General features: G+C 50.7%; 1 protein-coding gene across 2 annotated transcripts; it reads left to right on the top strand.

Moving 5' to 3' along the window:
• Positions 1 to 334: 334 nt before the first annotated feature.
• KHDRBS1 (KH RNA binding domain containing, signal transduction associated 1) lies at positions 335 to 24706 on the top strand. 2 transcript variants are annotated; one of them, XM_071576692.1, is made up of 11 exons: positions 335 to 712; positions 7610 to 7737; positions 9036 to 9152; positions 10927 to 11073; positions 12565 to 12701; positions 13477 to 13696; positions 15829 to 15896; positions 16134 to 16192; positions 19210 to 21565; positions 22116 to 22180; positions 23673 to 24706. In XM_071576692.1, the coding sequence occupies exons 1-9, from the start codon at positions 448 to 450 to the stop codon at positions 19305 to 19307; spliced, it is 1239 nt and encodes a 412-aa protein (XP_071432793.1). In that variant the 5' UTR covers positions 335 to 447; the 3' UTR covers positions 19308 to 21565; positions 22116 to 22180; positions 23673 to 24706. The 2 variants fall into 2 exon arrangements, with proteins under 2 accessions (XP_071432793.1, XP_071432794.1); XM_071576693.1 differs by having other exon boundaries at positions 19210 to 19408.
• The last annotated feature ends 445 nt before the right edge of the window (positions 24707 to 25151 follow it).

Here is a 25151-nt window from a genome sequence, read left to right on the forward strand (position 1 = left end):
CCTGCCATGACTTTCCCAATCCCAATCCCACCCCTGCCATGACATTCCCACTCCCCATTCCAACCCTCCCATGACGTTTCCCACTCCCCATCCCACCCCTGCCATCATGGTTCCAGTTCCACCCCTGCCATGACGTTTCCCACTCCCCATCCCACCCCTGCCATGACGTTCCCGCTCCCCATCCCACCCCTGCCATGACTTTCCCCATCCCGATCCTTCCATGGGCTCCCCCAATTTGTACGTTCCACGTGCTGCGCTGTGTGCGCTCTGCGCATGCGCAGGCCCCACAGAAGCCCCGCCCATCACACCCCGAGGGGGCGGAGCTTCCGGCGCGGCACTTCCGGCCCCGGCGCGGCGCGGGCGGTGCGGCCGCTCCGGTCCCTCCCGGGTCTGTCCCGGGCCTGTCCCCGCCTCGTCCCCGCATTGTCCCCACCTTGTCCCCGCCTCATGCAGCGCCGCGACGACCCCGCGGGCCGCCTGTCCCGCGGGCAGGGCCCCGGCGGCCGCGCCCCGCCGCCACGCCGCCAGCTCCGCGGCGGAGGGGCCCGGGGGGCCACCAGCGGGGCGCAGGCGGGGCCCGGAACCGGCGGGGCCGCCTCGGGGAGCTCCGGAGACAAGATGGAGCCCGAGAACAAGTACCTGCCCGAGCTGATGGCTGAGAAGGACAGCCTGGACCCGTCCTTCACACACGCCATGCAGCTCCTCACCGCAGGTACCGGGGCACGGGCAGGGCACGGGGGGGGCACGGGGGGCACGGGCAGAGCCCCAGGGCGCACAGGGAGGTTATAGGGCAGAGCTCGGGAGGATTCAAAGGCAGAGCCCCCCGAAGGATTTCAGGGCGGAGCCCCCCGAGGGTTCCCCCCGGGCAGAGCCCCCCGAGGGTTCCCCCCGGGCGGAGCCCCCCGAGGGTTCCCCCGGGCGGAGCCCCCCGAGGGTTCGCCCCGGGCGGAGCCCCCCGAGGGTTCCCCCCGGGCCGAGCCCCCCGGGGTGCCCCGGGCAGAGCCCCGGGAGGTTCCGGGTCAGCCGGACCCTCCCTCGGCCATTCCGGCTCCGGTGCGAGGTGTGACCGGCAGGGGTTAAATGTGGATAAAATGAGGCATTTCTCCTGTTTAGTGTCGGTTTCGTTGGGCACGAGCGAAGCTCAGCCCGGGAAGGTTCGTGTGTTGGGGCTTATAGTGCGTGATACGTTGTATTATTTTATGTCTCATTAATTGTATTTCGTCACTAATCCCCCCTCGGGGGGTGCAGCCCCAGCCGGGCAGAGCGAGAATTGCAAAGAAACCCCCCTGGGCTGAGCAAAGAATGTCCAGTGGTTGAAATAAAATACCCTAATAATGCTCAGTGTGCTAATTAGGATGCTAATTGTGAGGAGAAGGAGAGGGAGGGATGGCCAGGGGTGGTCACTGATCACCCCGAGCTGGGCTTGGCCCTTCCAGGGGGTTTAAACGCTGGGAATGTGCCACTCCATGGGTGGAACATCCCCTGGGACAGTTCAGGGCACTCCTGCCCCAGTTTTTGGGGCAGCTCCTCAGAGGCAGAGCAGGAGACACTGAGAGGGCTTGGGGTGAACTGGGACAGCCAAAGCATCGGGATGGGAGTGATGGAATTGGCAGAGATCCTGAAATTCCCACAGAGATCCCCGAAATTCTCACGGAGATCCCTGAAATTCCCACGGAGATCCCCGAAATTCCCACAGAGATCCTGAAATTCCCACAGAGATCCCTGAAATTCCCATAGAGATCCTGAAATTCTCATAGAGATCCTGAAATTCCCACAGAGATCCTGAAATTCCCACAGAGATCCCTGAAATTCCCACAGAGATCCCTGAAATTCCCACAGAGATCCCCGAAATTCCCACGGAGACCCCGAAATTCTCACGGAGATCCCCGAAATTCCCACGGAGATCCCCGAAATTCCCACGGAGACCCCGAAATTCTCACGGAGATCCCGAAATTCCCACGGAGATCCCGAAATTCCCACGGAGATCCCCGAAATTCTCACGGAGATCCCCGAAATTCCCACGGAGATCCCCGAAATTCCCACGGAGATCCCGAAATTCCCGTAGAGATCCCCGAAATTCCCACGGAGATCCTGAAATTCCCACGGAGATCCCCGAAATTCCCACGGAGATCCCCGAAATTCCCACGGAGATCCCCGAAATTCTCACGGAGATCCCCGAAATTCCCACGGAGATCCCCGAAATTCCCACGGAGATCCCGAAATTCCCGTAGAGATCCCGAAATTCCCGTAGAGATCCCGAAATTCCCGTAGAGATCCCCGAAATTCTCGTAGAGATCCCCAAATTCTCACATAAATCCTGAAAGTCTCACTTAAATCCCAAAATTCTTCTAGAAAGCCCAGAATTCTTATAGAAAGCCCCAAATTCACCTTATAAATCCCAAAATTCCCATATAAATCCTAAACCTCTTCTAGAACTCCCCAAATTCCCGTAGAATGCCCCAAATTCCCGTAGAGTTCCCCAAATTCCCATATAAATCCCAAAGCTCCCCTAGAACTCCCCAAATTCCCGTAGAGTTCCCCAGATTCCCATAGAACTCCCCAAATTCCCATATAAATCCCAACCCTCTCCCACAACTCCCCAAATTCCCGGGGAGACCCCCAAGATCAGCCCCAGCTGCCGAGGCTGGGCCGGGCTCAGTCCCAGCCGGACTCGGGGCCCCCTTTGCCCCCCGGGGGGTTCCCGGCTCGGGGTTTGCCCTCCCGGGGGTTCCCTCTGGAATCCCTTCCCGTTCCCGCAGCCCCTGCCCAGGGCCGGCCCTGGCACCGCCCTTTGTTCTGTGCCCAGCCCGAGCCTTCCCCTCCCTCCCTCCCTGCGGCCGATCCCGCCGGCTCCCACTGCCCGGGGTGTTCCCACTGCCCGGGGTGTTCCCACTGCCCGGGATGTTCCCACTGCCCGGGATGTTCCCACTGCCCGGGGTGTTCCCACTGCCCGGGGTGTTCCCACTGCCCTGGGTGTTCCCACTGCCCGGGGTGTTCCCACTGCCCGGGATGTTCCCACTGCCCGGGGTGTTCCCACTGCCCGGGGTGTTCCCACTGCCCGGGATGTTCCCACTGCCCGGGATATTCCCACTGCCCGGGATATTCCCATTCCCTGGGATATTCCCATTCCCTGGGATATTCCCACTGCCCAGGTTATTCCCATGGCCCGGGTTGTTCCCATTGCCCGGGATATTCCCATGGCCCAGGAGATTCCCATGGCCCAGGTTATTCCCATTCCCTGGGATATTCCCATGGCCCGGGATATTCCCATTCCCCGGATATTCCCATGGGAATGGCGCCACCCCAGGGCTGCCCCCAGCTCAGGTTCAGCCCCACACTTGACTCTCTGCCTGTTTCTCATCCTGATTCCAAATCCATTTTATTTCTTCAAGGTTTGGGGATGGGGGATTGGTGTGGAGGGTTTGTTGGCTCCTTTAATGTGGGAATAATTCCCGGGAATTGCTGTTTTCCCACTGTGCCAACAGCCAGGGAGGGGCACGGGGAGCTCGACACCCTGGGCTGAATAAATCCCTTTCAGAATCCCATTTTCCATCGGTTTAATGGCTGGGATTAATGAAAGCCTGGAGGCAGCTGATGCTCCAGGGTGGTGCCTCCCAGGCAAGGGAAATCCAAGGAATTTGGGGATTCCCACATAAAGAGAAGGGGTGGGACAAGGATTGATGGGGAGGGGGGGTTGTTTCATTCATTTAAAACATGAGGAAAAGAATTCCAGGGGAAATGGGGAGAGAAAGAATTCCAGGGAAAGTCCTGAGAAAGAATTCCAGGGGAAAAATGGTGAGAGAAAGAAAGAATTCCAGGGAAAAATGGGAAGAGAAAGAATTCCAGGGGGAAAAATGGGGAGGGAAAGAAAAAATTCCAGGGGGAAAAGGGGGAAAGAATTCCAGGGGAAATGGGGAGAGAAAGAATTCCAGGGCGGGGAAATGAGGAGAAAGAGAAAGAATTCCAGGGGGGAAAATGGGGAGAAAGAGAAAGAATTCCAGGGGGGAAAATGGGGAGAAAGAGAAAGAATTCCAGGGGGGAAAATGGGGAGAAAGAGAAAGAATTCCAGGGGGGAAAATGGGGAGAAAGAGAAAGAATTCCAGGGGGGAAAATGGGGAGAAAGAGAAAGAATTCCAGGGGGGAAAATGGGGAGAAAGAGAAAGAATTCCAGGGGGGAAAATGGGAATAAAAGTGAGAGAATTTGGGATAAAAGAGAAAATCCCACTGGGATGGGGAAAAGAATTAGGGATAAAAGCGAGAAGAGAATTGGGGATAAAAGAGAAAATCCCACTGGGAGAGAACTGGGGATAAAATGGGAAAATCCCACTGGGAAAGAATTGGGGATAAAAGTGGGAAAATTGGGGATAAAAGTGAGAAATTGGGGGATAAAAGTGGGAAAATCCAACTGGGATGGGGAGAGAATTGGGAATAAAAGTGAGAAAATTTGGGATAAAAGTGAGAAAATCTCACTGGGATGGGGAGAGAATTGGGAATAAAAGTGAGGACAAACTCTGGAATTCCTGCCTGGAAGAGGCTCCTGAGTCTCCTCCATGTGGGGCTTGTCCTGCCATCCCCCAGGGAGAGTTTAATTTCCAGGCAGAGCTGGAGAAGGTGTTTGTACCAGTTCCTAATTGGCCTCCCTTAATGACCTAATTCCAGCAGATCATTGGGATGTGTCCCAGATCCCCCCCCAAGCTCCAGAATTCCAGCAGATCATTGGGATGTGTCCCAGATCCCCCCACACTCCAGAATTCCAGCAGATCATTGGGATGTGTCCCAGATCCCCCCACACTCCAGAATTCCAGCAGATCACTGGGATGTGTCCCAGATCCCCCCAAACTCCAGAATTCCAGCAGATCACTGGGATGTGTCCCAGATCCCCCCACACTCCAGAATTCCAGCAGATCACTGGGATGTGTCCCAGACCCCCCCCAAGCTCCAGAATTCCAGCAGATCATTGGGATGTGTCCCAGATCCCCCCACGCTCCAGAATTCCAGCAGATCACTGGGATGTGTCCCAGATCCCCCCACACTCCAGAATTCCAGCAGATCATTGGGATGTGTCCCAGACCCCCCCAGGCTCCAGAATTCCAGCAGATCATTGGGATGTGTCCCAGATCCCCCCCAGGCTCCAGAATTCCAGCAGATCATTGGGATGTGTCCCAGATCCCCCCCAGGCTCCAGAATTCCAGCAGATCACTGGGATGTGTCCCAGATCCCCCCACACTCCAGAATTCCTTCCAGCAGATCATTGGGATGTGTCCCAGATCCCCCCACACTCCAGAATTCCAGCAGATCATTGGGATGTGTCCCAGATCCCCCCACACTCCAGAATTCCAGCAGATCACTGGGATGTGTCCCAGACCCCCCCACACTCCAGAATTCCAGCAGATCATTGGGATGTGTCCCAGATCCCCCCAGGCTCCAGAATTCCAGCAGATCATTGGGATGTGTCCCAGACCCCCCCAAGCTCCAGAATTCCAGCAGATCCAGCAGATCATTGGGATGTGTCCCAGACCCCCCCAGGCTCCAGAATTCCAGCAGATCCAGCAGATCATTGGGACTCCAGAATTCCTTCCCCTCACTCAGACCCTTCAGGGGCTTTTCAAAACCAATTCACGACAGAGAATTGAAAATGAAAATCTGATTTTTGACACACAAAAATGTGCAGTTTCCATTGCCTGAATTGAGAACTTCTGATGCTCCTTTTCATGGCTCAAAGTGAGGGTTTGAAACCCAGTTACTGATGATGATGATGATGATGATGATATTATATTATTATATTATTCATTATTATTATTATTAAACTGAGGGTTTAAAAACCCAATTACTGAATATTATTATTATTATTGTTGTTGTTTTGTTGTTATTATTGTTGTTGTTATTATTATTATTATCATTATTATTATTATTTAACTGACGGTTTAAAACCCGAATTAATTATTATTATTTTTATTATTGTTGTTGTTGTTATTATTATTATTATTATTATTAAACTGAGGGTTTAAAAACCCAATTACTGATTATTATTATTGTTGTTGTTTTGTTGTTGTTGTTATTATTTTTTATTATTATTTATTTTTATTATTTTTATTATTATTAAACTGAGGGTTTAAAAACCAATTTATTATTATTATTATTATTATTATTATTATTATTATTATTATTATTATTATTATTATTATTAAACTGAGGGTTTAAAAACCCAATTACTGATTATTATTATTGTTGTTTTGTTGTTGTTATTATTAATTTTTATTATTATTTATTTTTATTATTTTTTTATTATTATTGAACTGAGGGTTTAAAAACCAATTATTGATGATGATGATGATGATTATTATTATTATTATTAAACCAAGGGTTTAAAAACCCAATTACTGATTATTATTTTCATTTTTATTATTGTTGTTATAATTATTATTATTATTATTAAACTGAGGGTTTAAAAACCCAATTTATTATTATTATTATTATTATTATTATTATTATTATTATTATTATTATTATTATTATTATTATTATTATTATTATTATTATTATTATTATTATTAGAAAGGTGAGTTCATGCCATGGAATGCCCCGTGAGAGCTCCCCCAACCCGCCCTCCCCGTGCCCTCCCCGTGCCCTCCCCGTGCCCACCCCGTGCCCACCCCGTGCCCACCCCGTGCCCACCCCGTGCCCTCCCCGTGCCCACCCCGTGCCCTCCCCGTGCCCACCCCGTGCCCACCCCGTGCCCACCCCGTGCCCACCCCGTGCCCTCCCCGTGCCCACCCCGTGCCCTCCCCGTGCCCACCCCGTGCCCTCCCCGTGCCCACCCCGTGCCCACCCCGTGCCCACCCCGTGCCCACCCCGTGCCCTCCCCGTGCCCTCCCCGTGCCCACCCCGTGCCCACCCCGTGCCCTCCCCGTGCCCTCCCCGTGCCCACCCCGTGCCCTCCCCGTGCCCACCCCGTGCCCTCCCCGTGCCCTCCCCGTGCCCACCCCGTGCCCTCCCCGTGCCCACCCCGTGCCCTCCCCGTGCCCTCCCCGTGCCCTCCCCGTGCCCTCCCCGTGCCCACCCCGTGCCCACCCCGTGCCCTCCCCGTGCCCACCCCGTGCCCACCCCGTGCCCTCCCCGTGCCCTCCCTGTGCTGCTGTTCATTATTAGGAATGAAGTTGATCAGGTCACGTGTGGACCCCACTAATTAAATCAGGGCTTTAGAACACCTTGGTTTGAGTGATCAAAACTCTCCTCATTTGCTGATTTCTGCTCCACTGTAGGGAATATATGGAATTTCAGTGGGATTTGGGCTGGTTTCTCTGGGAATTCAGGGATCTGTGTGGGGCACACCCAAAACTGCCCTTGAGTTTCCTCCTTTTAATTGTTCAATTATTTCTAGGCCTTCGTTATTTTTGCCCAATTATCCCATTTTTGGCCTCTGGAATTGCAGGGGGTGGAGGGAGGAAAAGCCCAACACTGAAGAGGGGCCTGTCCATGTTCCATGTCCCACATTCCAAGTGCTGCTCCATGAGGGTGTCCCACCACACCTGCACCTCTGAGCTGCTGCTTGGCTGAGCAACAAGGAATAAAAAAAAAAAACATCCCTATTTATTTTTATCTTCTTCAGAAATCGAAAAAATCCAGAAGGGTGAGACAACAAAGAAGGAGGAGGAAGAAAATTACCTGGATTTATTTTCCCACAAGAATATGAAGCTGAAGGAGCGAGTTCTGATCCCTGTCAAACAGTACCCCAAGGTGAGGGGTAGGAAGGAGCTCCTGGATCTCTGGAATTTGCTGATTTTGGGGATTTTCTGCCTGTCAGAGGCTCAGAAGGAGCTCCTGGAGCTCCAGGATTTGCTGTTTCTGTGGATTTTCTGGCCGTCAGAGGCTCAGAAGGAGCTCCTGGATCTCCAGGATTTGCTGATTTTTTGGATTTTCTGGCTGTCAGAGGCTCAAAAGGAGCTCCTGGATCTCTGGAATTTGCTGATTTTGTGGATTTTTTGCCTGTCAGAGGCTCAGCAGGAGCTCCTGGATCTCTGGGATTTGCTGATTTTTGTGGATGTTCTGCCTGTCAGAGGCTCAGAAGGAGCTCCTGGAGCTCCAGGATTTGCTGATTTTTGTGGATTTTCTGGCTGTCAGAAGCTCAGAAGGAGCTCCTGGATCTCCAGGACTTGCTTCTTTCTGGGGATGTTCTGCCTGTCAGAGGCTCAGAAGGAGCTCCTGGATCTCCAGGATTTGCTGTTTCTGGGGATGTTCTGCCTGTCAGAGGCTCAGAAGGAGCTCCTGGATCTCCAGGACTTGCTTCTTTCTGGGGATGTTCTGGCTGTCAGAGGCTCAGAAGGAGCTCCTGGATCTCCAGGATTTGCTGATTTTGTGGATTTTCTGGCTGTCAGAGGCTCAGAAGGAGCTCCTGGATCTCCAGGATTTGCTGTTTCTGGGGATGTTCTGGCTGTCAGAGGCTCAGAAGGAGCTCCTGGATCTCCAGGATTTGCTGTTTCTGGGGATGTTCTGGCTGTCAGAGGCTCAGAAGGAGCTCCTGGATCTCTGGAATTTGCTGATTTTGTGGATTTTCTGCCTGTCAGAGGCTCAGAAGGAGCTAATTCAGAGCTCCACCCTCACTGGGGGGTTTTTCTGTGCAGGTTTGCAGGGTCTTGTTTCTGATGTGTTGCATTTCTAGAATGTCTCAGGATAAATCAAAAAGGTGATGCACAACTGGGGTATTTTGTTGCTGGATTAGACAATTCCTTGTAAAACACTTTGTGTTTTGCAGTTAAAAACTCATTTAACTCATTAAGACTCTCAAACTGCTGCAGAGGAGATGTCAAATTAAACACTTTGGGGCAGTTAATTGAGGGTTAATTTCTGCTGGAGCATTTTTTTCATGAGAAGAATGTTCTGAAACTGAAATTTTTTGGTCTATTTTTTGGTGTGAGGAGCAAATGGAGTGACTGATTTTTTTTTTTTGGTCAGCCAACAGGACATTCAGAAAAGCTTTTGTTAAAACTCCTGGACTCTGCAGCTAATTTATTTCTTTTTTTTTAATTAATTTCCAGTTCAACTTTGTTGGGAAGATTTTGGGACCTCAAGGCAACACCATTAAGAGACTTCAGGAAGAAACTGGAGCAAAGATTTCTGTGCTGGGGAAAGGCTCAATGAGAGACAAAGCCAAGGTAAGGCTTGAGAACACACAGAATTTCTTTCTCATTGCTGTGACAATCAGTGGCTCTCAGAGCATTTTATGAAAGATTAAACCATTCTAACCCCAGAGAATTGTTCTGTGCATTACTGGGAGCACTTGGGTTGGGGCTGAAGTGTGAGGTTTGTTTCCTTTGTGAGCAGGACTTTTAAACCACATCCTGTTTTAAACCACTCTCTACCTCTGCTTGCAGAGGTGGGTTATGTGAAAGATGAAATACAAGGTTTATAAAATCAGAATTAATCCCAGCTGCTCCCACAAGAGTCATTCTCTAAAGGAATCTGTTTCCCCTCCATAAAAATAAATGCAATCCTGTTTCTGGCTGTTCTCTCTGAAGTCCTTGAATTCTCTTGGCTCATTGAAGATGTTGGAGCAGTTTGTTCCTGGTAATCTTTAGTGAATCACAAAGTGCCAGGAGGTGTTTTTATAACAGGGAAAAAATGAAAAGAATGTTTTTTATCCTTCCTGCTTATTCCCAAAACTGAGCTGAGAGTCAACAGAGCTGTAACTTAATTCAGGTTTTACTCAAGCAGCCTGAAAAGCTTTTACACTTCCAGCTTGTTTGTGGCTTCTTAAATGACTGAATAACAGTCTGAAGAGCAGAGAGCTCTGAGAGCAGAGCTAGAGAATCTTGTTTGAGGCATTAGAGCTTTGGGAGATGGTAAAGAGCACCTTGGCAGAGAGGAAGAACATTGGATAGAGGGTAAAAAATCCACTGCTGGGGTCAAAAATTGGCTGGGATCAATTAAAAATATTGCCATTAACAAAGATAAATGGCCTGAGGAGGCAGCTGGGAAAAGGTGGAAGGTGTGGATTGTGTAACACCCTGTTCCAAACCACTCTCTGTGTGCATGACCTGTGTCCAGGTGCTGCTCCAGACATTCATAGAATCACAGAATGGATTGGGTTGGAAAAGACCTCTGAGATCAGCAAGTCCAACCCTTGGTCCAACTCCAGTCCCTTCACCAGATCATGGCACTCAGTGCCACGGCCAAGCTCAGCTGAAAACCCTCCAGGGATGGGGAATCCACCCCCTCTCTGGGCAGCCCATTCCAATCCCTGAGCACTCTCTCTGCAAAGAATTTCTTTCTGCTCTCCAACTTCAATTTCCCCTGGCAGAGCTTGAGCCCATCGTGCCCCCTTGTCCTATTGCTGAGTGCCTGGGAGAAGAGACCAACCCCCAGCTGGCCAGAACTTCCCTTCAGGCAGTTCCAGACAGTGCTGAGGTCACCTCTGAGCCTCCTCTTCTCCAGGCTGAACCCCCCCAGCTCCCTCAGCCTCTCCCCACAGCACTTGTGCTCCAGTCCCTTCTCCAGCCTCGTTGCTCTTCTCAGTTGGGTTGGAAGAGACCTCTGAGATCACCAAGTCCAGCCCTTGATCCAGCCCTTGATCCAGCCCTTGATCCAGCCCTTGATCCAGCCCTTGATCCAACCCTACTGTGATCACCATGACTTGATCCAACCACGACTTGATCCAACCCTACTGTGATCACCAGCCCAGGGCACAGAGTGCCCTGGGCTGGTGATCACAGTGGGGTTGGATCAAGACATGTTGGATTCTCTGTCTCTGGAGGTGTTTCAGAGGACACTCAGAGCCACATCCAGTCCCTTCTCCAGCCTCGTTGCTCTTCTCTGGCCCCGCTCCAGCCCCTCAATCTCTTCCCTGAACTGCCAAGGCTCAGCAAACAGGGCAAAGCAAAGCAGCTCCTCTGTGTGTCCCTCACCTTGTCCCTCTGCTGTGCTTTGCAGGAGGAGGAGCTGCGCAAGGGAGGGGACCCCAAATATGCCCATCTCAACATGGACCTGCATGTCTTCATCGAGGTGTTTGGGCCCCCCTGTGAGGCCTATGCCCTGATGGCTCATGCCATGGAGGAGGTCAAGAAATTCCTGGTTCCTGTATGTACATTCTGACACTCTTCTGTTTGGGAAGGAGTTGGGGAATGTGGCTCAGGGTGGGTGGGATTGGCACAGTGTAAATCTTAGTGTTGGTCACTAAATTGGGGGGGGGGGAAGTAATTAAAACCCCTGCAGTGCTTCTGGCCAGCTCAGTGTGGAACTGAGAGACCTGGCAGGTCTCAGAGGGGTCAGTGTGTCCTGTCACTGCTCCACAGGTGAGCCTGGAAGTGCTTCCTGAAGAACCAGGGGCAGGTGAAACCCAATAGCGGTGGGGAGTGTGGACAGGCATAGGGATGGGGTGTGATTTCCTGAGCCTGACAGGCAGGAGCAGAGACTGGGAGGAGAAGTGTCTTTGAAGGAAAGAGGTTGTGCTCAAGGAGTCCCTGGGGTGTACTTAAAGTGTCTTCTGTGTCCCTGCCTTCAATCCATGTGTTAAACTTGGGAGACTTGGCAGGGAAGTCACTGTGGAAGCCAACAGGGCTGGGAAGACACTCCTCACTTTGTGGTGTTGCCATGGCATTGGGAAGCCCCTGGGTGTGAGGCTGAGAGGTGGGATGTCTCCTGGTCTCCAAGGCTCACTGGGGGTCTGTGCTCATTCCTGATCCCCTCAGATCCTCCTCCTACACCAGAAACCAACAAGGACTATGTAAGGAATTACAGCTCTTTGGTTTTTAATTCCAGCTAAATGTGTGTTAGAGGCTCAACATGACTGACATAAGATTGCTGTGGAGAAGTGACCACCAGTGAGCACTGGGAGAGTTGTGGGATCCCCAGTGAGCACTGGGAGAGTTGTGGGATCACCAGTGACCACTGGGAGTGTTCTGGAATCCCCAGTGAGCACTGGGAGCGTTGTGGGATCCCCAGTGAGCACTGGGAGCGTTGTGGGATCCCCAGTGAGCACTGGGAGAGTTGTGGGATCCCCAGTGAGCACTGGGAGAGTTGTGGGATCCCCAGTGAGCACTGGGAGCGTTGTGGGATCCCCAGTGAGCACTGGGAGCGTTGTGGGATCCCCAGTGAGCACTGGGAGCGTTGTGGGATCCCCAGTGAGCACTGGGAGTGTTCTGGGATCCCCAGTGAGCACTGGGAGTGTTCTGGGATCCCCAGTGAGCACTGGGAGAGTTCTGGGATCCCCAATGACCACTGGGAGAGTTGTGGAATCCCCAGTGACCACTGGGAGAGTTGTGGAATCCCCAGTGACCATTGGGAGCGTTCTGGGATCCCCAGTGAGCACTGGGAGCATTCTGGGATCACCAGTGAGCTTTGGGAGCATTCTGGGATCACCAGTGACCACTGGGAGAGTTCTGGGATCCCCAGTGACCACTGGGATGGGGCTGGGTGACCATCGCTGCCTCTTTAGCCCCTTTAGCGAATCCCAGGAAATGCAACCAGCAGACTTGAGGACTCTCCAGTTATTTTTATTCCAGCCTGGGGTATCCTGGAGCACAGAGTGGCTGGTTGGCTGTTCTCTGGGTCTGACTCTCCCCTTTTTAGGACATGATGGATGATATCTGCCAGGAGCAATTCCTGGAGCTGTCCTACCTGAACGGAGTTCCAGAGCCAAACCGTGGCCGGGGAGTCCCCGGGAGGGGAAGGGGAGCGGCTCCACCACCACCTCCCCCCGTTCCAAGGTATCTCTCCCAAAGCACAGACCTGGCAATGCTGCATTTTGCTCAGAGTTGTCCTGTCAGAGGAGGTTAAACTGCTTGTTCTTGCAATCAGCTGTGGGGCTTGACCTTGGATTGTGGCCAAGGCTTTCCAGCCTTGTGTTGCAGGCTCGCCTGGAGCACTCTGGCATCTGATGTTCTGCATGTTTGGAGGTGTAATCCCACACAGTGGGTGCCTTCTGTGTTATTTTCCATGCCTGCAATCAACAGTTTTATAAAGTTACCTTTCAAAAATGGGCCTGTGAAACCCAAGAGTAAGCAGATGTTGTGCAGCCTTCAGCAGAACAAGCATTCTCAGTTCAAACTGGCACCGTTTGTGAGCTCCAGGATGGCATCATTCTGTCAGTGCCATCAAGGCTTTGGGGTAAATTGGCAATAAAACTGTTACTACAGTTCTTGCTGCACTCCCTGTCTCATGGGGTAGTGTCTGTCCTTCTGCCTGTTCAGCCCCAACGTGTCCCTCCTCATCTCATCACTGATTCTTACGGGTCTGGAGGTCAGCCCAGGTCAGTGAACTCTGAGAAATCCCCTGCCCAAAGTCCTGGACCACATTTATTTCTTTGCCTGTGCATCCAGTGCAGCAGAATTCTCATCCCAGGGGAGGATTTGTAACTCCTGCCAGGCAACACCCTTAATTCTCGTGCTGATGAGGAATTCAGGGCTCAGTTGGGAGCTCAGGAGCTGCTGGGCTGGGAGAGGCACCACAGGAGCTGCTCACACCCTGTTCCTCTCCTTGCAGGGGCCGTGGGGTTGGGCCTCCCCCTCCTCCTCCTCCTCCTCGGGGGGCCCTGGTGCGAGGGGCCCCAGTGCGGGGGGCCATTGCCCGGGGGGCCACCATCGCCCGGGGGGTGCCCCCGCCCCCGGCAGTCAGGGGGGCTCCTGCCCCCCGGGCACGGGCAGCTGGCATCCAGAGGATACCCCTCCCTCCGCCCCCGGCGCCAGAAGCCTACGAGGAATACGTAAGGAATTGCCTGTCTGGGGGGTGGGTTCCAGCTGAGTGTGGGGGGGATGCTCAGTGTGACTGATGTGGGGTTGCCGTGGGGAAGTGACCACCTATGGGCACTGGGGTGGGCCTGGGATCACCAGTGGGCACTGGGGTGGGGCTGGGATGCCCAGTGAGCACTGGGACGGGGCTGGGATGCCCAGTGAGCACTGGGACGGGGCTGGGATGCCCAGTGAGCACTGGAATGGGGCTGGGATGCCCAGTGAGCACTGGGGTGGGATTGGGATCACCATTGGGCACTGGGACGGGGCTGGGATCCCCAGTGGGCGCTGGGACGGGACTGGGATCCCCAGTGAGCACTGGGGTGGGACTGGGATGCCCAGTGAGCACCGGGACGGGGCTGGGATGCCCAGTGAGCACTGGGGTGGGACTGGGATCCCCAGTGAGCACTGGGATCCCCAGTGAGCACTGGGACAGGGCTGGGATGCCCAGTGAGCACTGGGGTGGGACTGGGATCACCAGTGAGCACTAGGACGGGGCTGGGATCCCCAGTGAGCACTGGAATGGGGCTGGGATCACCAATAACTACTGGGATCCCCACTGAGCACTGGGATGTTCCTGCATGACCTTCTCTGCCTCTTGAATCCTCAAAGAAGGGAACTGAAGTGTCCTCAATCCAGAGTAATGGTTGTTTTTTATAAATGTGCCCCCAAGAACTAAAGTTTCCCATGACTGTCAGTGCATGGTATGAAAAATTACATCAAAGATTGTTGTGGTTCACACAACATTCTGTTTTTAAGAGAATTCTTTAAGAAAGGAGCACCCAAGGCTTCTCCCATCCACTAAAATTTTTAAAGTAAATCTGTGAAGGAACAGGGTGATGTTTCCAGTCATATAACTCAGCATCCCCCTCCTGCCAAGCTTATCTTGGCTCTTGGTGTTCCAAAGGGAAGACAGCTGGCTTTGATGCATGACAGCATTTTGGGGAATCATCACAATTATTGATACTTTCTCTTCTCAGTAAAATGTATTTTCACTGAAGCCAATCATAAGTTCAGAGGTTGGAGTTTGTCTGCCTGGAGATCTGTGGTTTAGATAACACAGACTCACAGAACATCCTGAGCTGGAAGGGACCCCCAAGGACCATCCAGTCCAACCTCTGGCCCTGCACAGACACCCCAACAATCCCACCCTGACCCTGCACAGACACCCCAACAATCCCATCCTGTGCCCTGCACAGACACCCCAACAATCCCATCCTGTGCCCTGCACAGACACCCCAACAATCCCACCCTGACCCTGCACAGACACCCCAACAATCCCACCCTGACCCTGCACAGACACCCCAACAATCCCACCCTGGCCCTGCACAGACACCCCAACAATCCCACCCTGACCCTGCACAGACACCCCAACAATCCCACCCTGACCCTGCAGAGACACCCCAACAATCCCATCCTGTGCCCTGCACAGACACCCCAACAATCCCACCCTGACCCTGCACAGACACCCCAACAATCCCACCCTGACCCTGCAGAGACACCCCAACAATCCCATCCTGTGCCCTGCACAGACACCCCAACAATCCCACCCTGACCCTGCACAGACACCCCAACAATCCCATCCTGTGCCCTGCACAGACACCCCAACAATCCCACCCTGACCCTGCACAGACACCCCAACAATCCCACCCTGACCCTGCACAGACACCCCAACAATCCCATCCTGTGCCCTGCACAGACACCCCAACAATCCCTCCCTGTGCCCCAGAGGATCATCCAAACCCTCCTGGAGCTCTGGCAGCCTTGGGGCTGTGCCCACTGCCCTGGGGAGCCTGGTCAGTGCCCACCACCCTCTGGGGGAAGAGCCTTTTCCTCATAGCACAGTTCCAGGTCTCCTGGCATGGGGGTTTGTCCCTCAGAGAGCTGCAGCCTTGGCCATGAATTATAAATATTAGTATGATTCATTCCTCCCAAAACACAGCACACTGCAGGTCTCAGCTATGCCTGTCATGGCTGAGCCACTTCCCTGTGGCAGGGAAGGGTTTCCAGGCTCCTCTGGAAGCTCCTGGATTCAGTCCTGCCACCCCTGTTGACTGGGAATGACTTTGGTCCTTCCAATGACACGTTTATGTCACGATCATTGCAGGGCTACGACGACTCCTATGCAGACCAGAGCTACGAGGGCTATGAGGGCTACTACAGCCAGGGCCAAGGGTGAGTTGGCTTCTCTGCTCCTCAGGAAATATTGCATGGCCTTTATTCCTTTGGTTTTCCATGTTAAGGGAATGGAAACACTCATTTCTGGGTCAGAGCTGCAGAGAAGGTGCCCAGTTCTGCTGGAATGCAGGAGTGCCTGGGCAGTGACAGGAACAGTGCTGGGCATTTTGGGCAGTGTTTGTGCAGGTTGTGTCAGTGATTTCAGTGTGTGTAACCACCTCGTTGCTCTTCCAGGGACACAGAGTACTATGATTATGGACATGGGGAGGCACAGGAAACCTATGAAGCTTATGGTATGTCTGGGAATATTGTTCTTTTCACAGGGAAGGGGCTGCACGTGGTTGGGAATTGCCTGGGGTCAACCAGCAGTTTTCTGGTGTCACTCCAGGGTCTGAACAAAAACTGAGGAGGACCTCGAGTAGTTTTCATGATAAAAAATGTATATCTAGGTCTGCACAACCCAAGACATTCTGTGGGTTTAGCTCCTTATCAAACTTGATTGTCTCAAAGATGATACTTTAAAAAAATTCGATTTTTAACTATGGGAGTATCTTCATTTCCTTGTAGCCTTAAGGTATTTTAAGAGGTCTGGATTTCCACCCACAGCACTCCTGCTGCAGTCTGGTCTTCTTGGGCTGTATTTGGTGTGGTTCCATCTGCTTCCTTATCCTCAAAAACCCACTGCCTGATCCTGACTGTGCTGTACATTTGCTTGGAAAATGGATTTGTGTGTCACATAAAGACCTCTCTTTGCAATAATTCTGCACAGTATGACTTGCAAGGAGGCCATGGAGTTTAGTTAATTTTAATTATATAAAGTACTGACTTAGGCTGGGCTGGACCAAACTGTTGTGGCTTCACCCCAAGCCCCACCAGCCACCCCCTCACTCCCCACCCCTGGCATGGGGAAGGGAATTGGAAGGGTAAAAGTGAGTCAGTTGGGCTGAGATAAAGACAGTTCAATGGGAAAAGTGAACTAAACCAAGGAATTAATTCCTTGCTCCCTTGGGAAGACAAGCACCATCACTCCAAAAGTCCTCCCATCAGCTGTGCCTGTTTCTTTTTTAAGCCAGTTCCTATATCCAGGCTTGGAATGGCAGCTGCATCTGGCACTGAGCAAGAAGCATTTTGCTCTCTCTGAACAAGCTTTGGGCTGGGGCAGAGTTAATTTCCCTCCCAGTGGGTGCTCTGGGGCTGTTTGGGATTTGTGCTGAACACAGGGCTGATGATACAGAGATGTTTTGTTGTGGCTGAGCAGAGCTCAGACACAGCCCAGGCCATTCCTGCTCCTTGTGCTGCCACACTGGCCAGGGACTGGGGGAACTGGGAGGGGACACAGCCAGTACCAACGGCCCCCAGCTGACCAAAGGGATATTCTAGACCACATGACATCATAAATTCCCAATTCCAGTAGATTAAAGGCAAGGAATTCCATGTGGTTGGAAACAGTCCCTTTCCCAGGGCATCACCTGAGTGAATGCAGGCAGTGATTAATCACAGAATCCCAGACTGGTCTGAGTTGGGAGGGACCCAAAAGGATCATCGAGTCCAACTCTCAAGTCAGTGGCCCACCCTGGGGATTGAACCCATGACCTTGGGCATTGTTACAACCAAGTTTTAACCAACTGAAGTGTCCCTGCCCGTGGCAGGGGGTGGCACTGGATAAGCTTTAAGGTTCCTCCCAACCCATTCACAGAATCCCAGACTGTTCTGAGTTGGGAGGGACCCAAAAGGACCATCGAGTCCAACTCTTAAGTCAAAGGCCCACACAGGGGATTGAACCCTGACCTTGGGCATTGTTACAACCAAGTTTTAACCAACTGAGCTGATCTCAGGGTATAATGACCAGCTGGAGGGGCTTTTTGGGATCCCTGGAACTAGAAATCCCTGAGAATCCCTGTGCCTGTCATGCCAGAGGGAAGGAAGCAGAGCTCCCACCCTGTGCCAGCCTCAGCGTGTTCCCTGCTCCGGGTTTCAGCTGTGGGAGGTTCAGGCTCAGGTGCCTGAGCAGGGCTGTTTTCCAGCCCAAGCTGCATTGGAGCAGACAGCTGCTCCCAGGAACGTTGGCTCTTTGCTGCCTTCAATGCCTGGATTTGTTGCCTGTGTTTGTCACAGGCACAAAGAGCCTTTTGTGCCTCCTGCTTGGTGGGAGAGCGGCAGAGTCGGCAGGGACGGGGAGGCCAAAGTGCTCCTTGTACACTTGGCATGAAGTTGCCACAGCTAATCTGTTTATCCACAGTAATTTCCTTTGGTCTCTGCTTTCATGAAAACAGAATTAGAGAAGTAAATCACTCAGCCAGCCTGGAGGCCCTGGGCTGGTGATGACAGTGGGATCAAGACATGGTGGATTCTCACTCAGTGCCACATCTACAGAATCACAGAATGGATTGGGTTGGAAAAGCCCTCTGAGATCAGCAAGTCCAACCCTTGGTCCAACTCCAGTCCCTTTACCAGATCATGGCACTCAGTGCCACGGCCAAGCTCAGCTGAAAAACCTCCAGGGATGGGGAATCCACCCCCTCTCTGGGCAGCCCATTCCAGTCCCTGAGCACTCTCTCTGCAAAGAATTTTTTCCTGCTCTCCAACTTCAATTTCCCCTGGCAGAGCTTGAGCCCATCGTGCCCCCTTGTCCTATTGCTGAGTGCCTGGGAGAAGAGACCAACCCCCAGCTGGCCAGAACTTCCCTTCAGGGAGTTCCAGACAGTGCTGAGGTCACCTCTGAGCCTCCTCTTCTCCAGGCTGAACACCCCCAGCTCCCTCAGCCTCTCCCCACAGCACTTGTGCTCCAGTCCCTTCTCCAGCCTCGTTGCTCTTCTCACTTGGGTTGGAAGAGACCTCTGAGATCATCAACCCTTGATCCAACCCCACTGTGATCACCAGCCCAGGGCACAGAGTGCCCTGGGCTGGTGATCACAGTAGGGTTGGATCAAGACATGGTGGATTCTCCCAGTGGGGTTGGATCAAGACATGGTGGATTCTCACAGTGGGGTTGGATCAAGACATGGTGGATTCTCACTCAATGCCACATTTACAGAATCACAGAATGGATGGGGCTGGAAAAGCCCTCTGAGATCATCAAGTCCAACCCTTGGTTCAACTCCAGTCCCTTTACCAGATCATGGCACTCAGTGCCACGGCCAAGCTCAGTTTCAAACCCTCCAGGGATGGGGAATCCACCCCCTCTCTGGGCAGCCCATTTTTTGACTTTATTTTCAGAACTAATTCATTCCCTTCTAGTAACCCTCAGCTCCAAAACCTTTTTTTTTCCCCTCCTTTATGTGCACTCTGACTCCTCCTTGTCTCTCCACAGGGCAGGATGACTGGAATGGGAGTCGCCCCTCCCTGAAGGCACCTCCAGCCCGGCAGGTCAAGGGAGGGTATCGAGAACATCCCTATGGGCGTTACTGAGGAGCCACCTCGGGGGGAAAGCAAAGCCCCCTTTGAGCAATCCCCTTGTTTCTGATTCTTGTATCTCCCAGGAGTCCTCTTGCTTTGCCCACACCAGACAAGTAATTGTCTAACTGTTTTTCTTCCTGGCCCTTTTTCTCCCCCTTCCCCTCCATCCTCACCCTGCATTTTGGCTTCTGTATGTAGTACTTTTAAGATGAGTTAAATAGATTTTAGAGGAAGCTGCTTTTTATTTTTATTTTTATTTTTTTTTTCACTGTGTAGATGGCTTTTCTTTCTTTGGATAAACAACTGTACCTTTTGTAAGGAAAAAAAAAAAAAAAACAGAAACAAAAAAAAAACCAAGAGCAAACCACAGTTAAAAGTGTCAGTTTTCAAGGTGAAATGCTTTGCTTAGAAGTTATGAAATTAAGGTTTTGTTTAAAACTTTTTAAAGTTTGTTTTAAAGGAACCCATAAAGGTTGTAGTTGCAGAATCCCAAAATAGGCTACATTTCAAAATTCAGGGCTGTTTCTAAGAATTAAAATCAGAATGTAACAGTAATAGCTGCCACCATTAAAAAAAAAAAAACAACAAAAAAGTAACTTCAGATGCCAAACCTTCCTTAAAAGGAGATTGCTGGTGAATCTTGAAGTTTAAATTTTAATACAAAGGATCCTCCAACAAATTAAATAGCATTTTTTCTAAAGAGAATTGACCTAAAAGAACAATTAGGTGTTTAAAATTGACTTTTCTGGTGTGGATTTTGAAATCTAGCCCCCGTGCAGTGTTGAGATATGCTTGGGAAGCAGATTTTTCCAGTGTAAAGGGGTTCTTAGTTTGGTTTAAAGGGAAAAAAAAGAAAAAAAAAAAAAAACAAAGCATGGCTCTTAATTGCCCAGTGTTTGATAATAGAAAGAATATTCCATGGGTAGGTGTGAACTCTGTAAAAATTCTCATTTTGGGGCAGATAATCCAGTGCAAGTTTCCAAAGAAAATGTCAAATATCAGCAGTCCCATCGACTTGTTCAAGTGTATCTCAGCACGAGCTTTGCATAAAAAGGGACACTGCAGCTGAAAAACAAGAATAAAAACAAAAAAAAATGATCAAAAATTTCACTTTGTACATAAGATAAAGCCCTAATTGGATTTGTACAACTGTCCTCCCACTCTGTTCCTGAAGAGAAAATGCTACATGTGTAATTCTGCCTAACTAGGTAGCCAAAAACGTGTCAAAATGTCTGTCTGGATCTGTCAATAAAGTTTAGTCCTTTTTTAATCAAAGTAAATGTGATTGAATTGTCATTTGTTTTGGTTGAGCTCTAAAAGTAGCGAGTTTTGATTTATTTCTTTCTTTTAAATCAGTTTAAATCAATGCTAAAGTTAATTGTCTTTTTAAAACTTGGAGAGATTCTAAAAAAAAAAAATGTGGGTTTTTTTTGTTGTTTTTGGAATTCTCACAAAAAACTATTTGAGTTGAATGAGCTTAAATTAAAAAAAAAATAAAGGGAAAAAAAAAAAACAAACAAGAAAAATTTGTTTTTCACCCCCTGGAAGTTGTTGAAAACTGTTTGAGGCTGGACTGGGGCAGAAATGTGGCTTGGAAAATGTTCTGGGGTTCTTTGCTGAGCTCCTGGTTCAGGTTTCAGGTGGCTCAGAGGATATTCCAGACTCCAGCTGGAGCCTGAAATCCCTGGTTTGAGCAGCTGTGACAAAAGGAATGCTGCAAATCCCCCCAGGAGGAGAAGGAATTGCTATTTGTGAACTCCCCTTGGCTAAGATGATGCCCTTCCTACTTCATGGGAGCTTTTACTTGGAAAAACCACTTAAAAAAATGTATTTTTGTTGGAAAACGGTGGTGAAGCTGCTCCTTAAATCCTTCTGGGAGGGTGTGGATGTGTGGAGATAGAGAATATTTATATTTAAAAGCAAATGCTGCTTAAAGAGACGTGACAAATGGTTTGTGTTCCCCAAAGTGGATTTGGAACCCTGAGGGGAGAGAAGGATCAAACTGCTCGGGGGTGAAAAATGGACCATTTTAGGGAGCGCATGAAGGAGGGGAACACTTAAAAAAAAAAAAAAAAAGGAACAAAACCACAAAGTTGTATTTGTAGATTGTTATTAAAGTGCAAATAACCGAATTTTCAACACTGGTTTGGAGTCAGCTTTCAGGGCATAATGTGTTGCTTGATGAAAAGATCAGCCCATACCCCCCTTTTAAAGGAAAGTTATCGCAGCAGAATCAGGATGTGTAAAGCATAAAAGGCCTCGCCCAAAAGGTAACCCAAATGTCTGATTTTAACAGCACATTTCTCTTTTCCATAAACTTGTCATGTAAACTTTTTTATACAGCCCAGTCTTCAGATGTTTAATTTTAATGTTAAAAAAAAAAAAAAAAAAAAGAGAGAGAAAAAAAAAAAACGCAAAGAGTTTAAAATAAAACGGTTTAAAACAACCCACGTGTTTTCTGCATAAATTAGTGATAACTTTAATAATGTGCCCTGGGAGAAATGCACTCTCTGGTGGAATGTGGGCAAAGAGGAATTGGGCAAAGCTTTAAATGTCTAAGGATTTAAATGCAAATGAATGGAGTTAGTTCTGCTACTGCCAACCCCCCCAGATTCTGCTCAGTTGTTTAAAAATGTAAACTTTGCAGCCCCCAGAATTGCTGTTCCCTGTGAACTGTCCATAGCTCAGCTGAAGTTGCATGTTTTCCTTCATGTGTAATTGCATGCAGGAATCTTTACTTTTCTCTGTTTCTTTTTCTTTTTATCTTTTGGGGGGGTTTTGCTTCCATTGAGGAGCCTGACGAGTGTCTTTGATTTGCAGGAGTGGAGAGTTCAGTGCTGGGACTCCCCAGGGCCAGGAGGAGCAGCAGGGGCAGCACCCACAGGGTAAGTCTGGGTGTTTTCACAACCCCTTGGGAGTTGCCAGAATGTTCCCTGGGGGTGGCACCATCTGAGCTGCAACATGAAAGCCATTCCTCACATCCACACAAATCCATGGCAAGGATTTGCACAGGGCACAGTGAGGAGGAGGAGGAGGAGGCTCCAGAATGTACCTGTGTTGAGCTCTCCCACCAGGATCCAGAGGGAAGGAGGTTTCGATGGGTTTGGGGAGAGGGAAATGTGGTGGGATCTCTCCTCTCCCCCTCCTCTCCCTCTCCTCTCCCTCTCCTCTCCCTCTCCTCTCCCTCTCCTCTCCCTCTCCTCTCCCTCTCCTCTCCCTCTCCTCTCCCTCTCCTCTCCCTCTCCTCTCCCTCTCCTCTCCCTCTCCTCTCCCTCTCCTCTCCTCTCCCCTCCTCTCCCCTCCTCTCCCCTCACTCCCCTCCCCTCCCCTCCCCTCCCCGAGCTGGTTCCTGGCTGAGGGGCTGGGATTTGGGAGTGCTCTCAGCACCAGGGTGGGGTTGGATTTCACTGAATCCCAGGCTGGGACCTTTGGGATCATCTGGTTGCCAATCCCCTGGGATTTGTTACCTGATGCTGCAGGAGTGGCTGGGTGGGAATTCCTGCAGGAGCCCCTCAGGCATTGGAATTACAGGCTGCAGATTCACACCCAGTGCTGCCCAGCCAGGCCCTGCCAGCTCCACACCCTCTGCCCCCCATCAGTGGGATCAAATGGGGTCTGGCTGCTCTGGGTTTTATGGATTTCTGTCTGAGATCTCCATCTGTGATCCTGGGACACAGTTCCTGGAATCCCAGAGTGGTTTGGGTTGGAAGGGACCTTAAAGATCATCTTATTCCACCCCCTGCCATGGGCAGGGAGTCCTTCCACTATCCCAGGTTGCTCCCAGCCCTGTCCAGTGTGGCCTGGAACATTCCAGGGATGGGAAATAGGCCGTGCTCCTCTAATAAATTCCTTTTATAGATGGCTGCAAGTGGTTTCAAATGGGTGGGAGATGCTCACACATCAGTGCATTGACCTGCTCAGGCAGCAAGGACACATCCCCCCCAAGGCAGCATCCCAAAGCTCCTGGGAACAGCTCAAAGCCTCCTCTCAGATCCTGAGATCACTGCAAGTCTGGGCTCCATAAATAAAAGAACCAAGAAATAAACCCTTGCAGTGCTGAACAAGCCCAACAGCTTCAAAAGGCAACCTGGGCATGGGGCAGAAAAGGACACGAGTCTAATTTTACATGGAGCTGTAAAGCTCCCAAACAGCTCCTCTTATCTTAGGAGTGTTAGGAACAAGGAGGAGGTAATAGTGGAAATGCTGCAACAGGGAGATTACCCTGAATTCTTTCACTTGGAAATTGGATCCTGCCAGGGGGAACAATAACGTGTCTGGATTTGTGGCCTGGTTATCAAATTCATCTTCATTTACAGTGTAATTGGAACATCAATTTCTCTGGCCATGTACCAATCTCTCCCATTTCTTTCTTAATAGGCACAGCTTTTGTATCAAGTGGGAAAGATCTGATAGAGATCATCTGTTATGATGCAGTTTGTTACCAGTAGAAGTGGATCTTGTGACTCTGCCCTTGGGGTGATCCAGCTCCTGCCTTGCCTTTGTTGCATGTTTGTGGGACAGACCTCGATGTTATGGCAGACTGTAAATATTAATAGATTGAAATAGCTGTATATGCTGCAAGTATTTTGCAAACATGCCCTGGATCAGACATTCCCTCCCTCTCACAGCCAGATTGTAGCCTGGAGTCTGCAGGAGCTAATTTGAGATCCCAAAATAAGCAGCAGCAGAGGATGTGTCTCTCAGAGATGCTCTAATTAGCCAGACATTCTGGGGGTGAGGCAGGAATTGTGAGGGGTGGAGATTCCTTTGAGTCTGAGTCACCCAAATAACCTGAATAACCTTCCCCCTCCTCCTGGAGGGGGAATGAGCTGCCTGTGACCCCACCACTCCCAGGGATCTTTCATCTCCCAGTTTTCCCAAAGGGCTGATCCACATCTTATTATTTGGAGGGTTTTGGTGAAGGCCACAGAGCAGATAAAGCCCTTTTTGTGCCTGGCTCAGTGCAGGGGGATGTGCAGCAGCTGGGACAGCCCCTCTGGGGAAGCTTTTCCCAACAAAACTGGTCTTGTCAGGAGATTTTGGCTCTGGGAACATCCTCCTGCTGCACAGCACTCCATGTCTCAGCATTCCCACCTTCCCTGCCCCTTTCCCTGAGTGGTCACAGCCCCTCCAGCCCCTGGTCCAGCCCTGGGGTACAAACACTCAGCCTGGCCTTGCCTGGAGCTGGCACAGACCCAGATTTTACCCCCTCCCTGAGGTCTGTCTGATGCTTTGTGGGGCTTGGACAGCCATGGGAGGGTGAGCTGAGCTTGGAGAACACTCCAGCAGGAATTCCAGAGGTATCCCTGGCACCTTTACTGGAAGGAGACTCATCCCCTGCCCATTCCTCACCCCTGGTTTCAAGTTGGATTGTTAAATAAAGCAAATGGCTTTGAGCTTTGTTCTATGGAGTGATGGATTCATGGAGTGGTTTGGGTTGGAAGGGACCTTAAAGCTCATCCAGTCCCACCCCTGCCAGGGGCAGGGACACCTCCCACTATCCCAGATTGCTCCAAGCCCAGTCCAGCCTGGCCTGGAAGGCCCCCAGGATGGGGATTCCACAACCTCTGGTGATTTATGTCCAGCTCAGCCTCACTGAAAGCTCAGCAGTTCAAGCCTTTAACTCTTCACATCCCTCCAAAATTCCATCTTGGCTAAGCTGGGTTTAAGAGCACAGCTGCATTCCCTGTCCAGCTCTTTTGGGCAGATGATTCTTTTGCTACAGAGAGAGTTTTAAAACTTGTATGAGAGCATCTGTCACCAACAGAGCCAAGAAGAGCAGCTCAAATGTGCATTTTCCCTTCCTGACCCCCTCCTGCTGCTCTCCCAAGGATCTCACTTGGGCTGAGGGGGATT

Source organism: Pithys albifrons, chromosome 24 (assembly GCF_047495875.1).
Source record: "Pithys albifrons albifrons isolate INPA30051 chromosome 24, PitAlb_v1, whole genome shotgun sequence".
Lineage (NCBI taxonomy): Eukaryota > Metazoa > Chordata > Aves > Passeriformes > Thamnophilidae > Pithys > Pithys albifrons.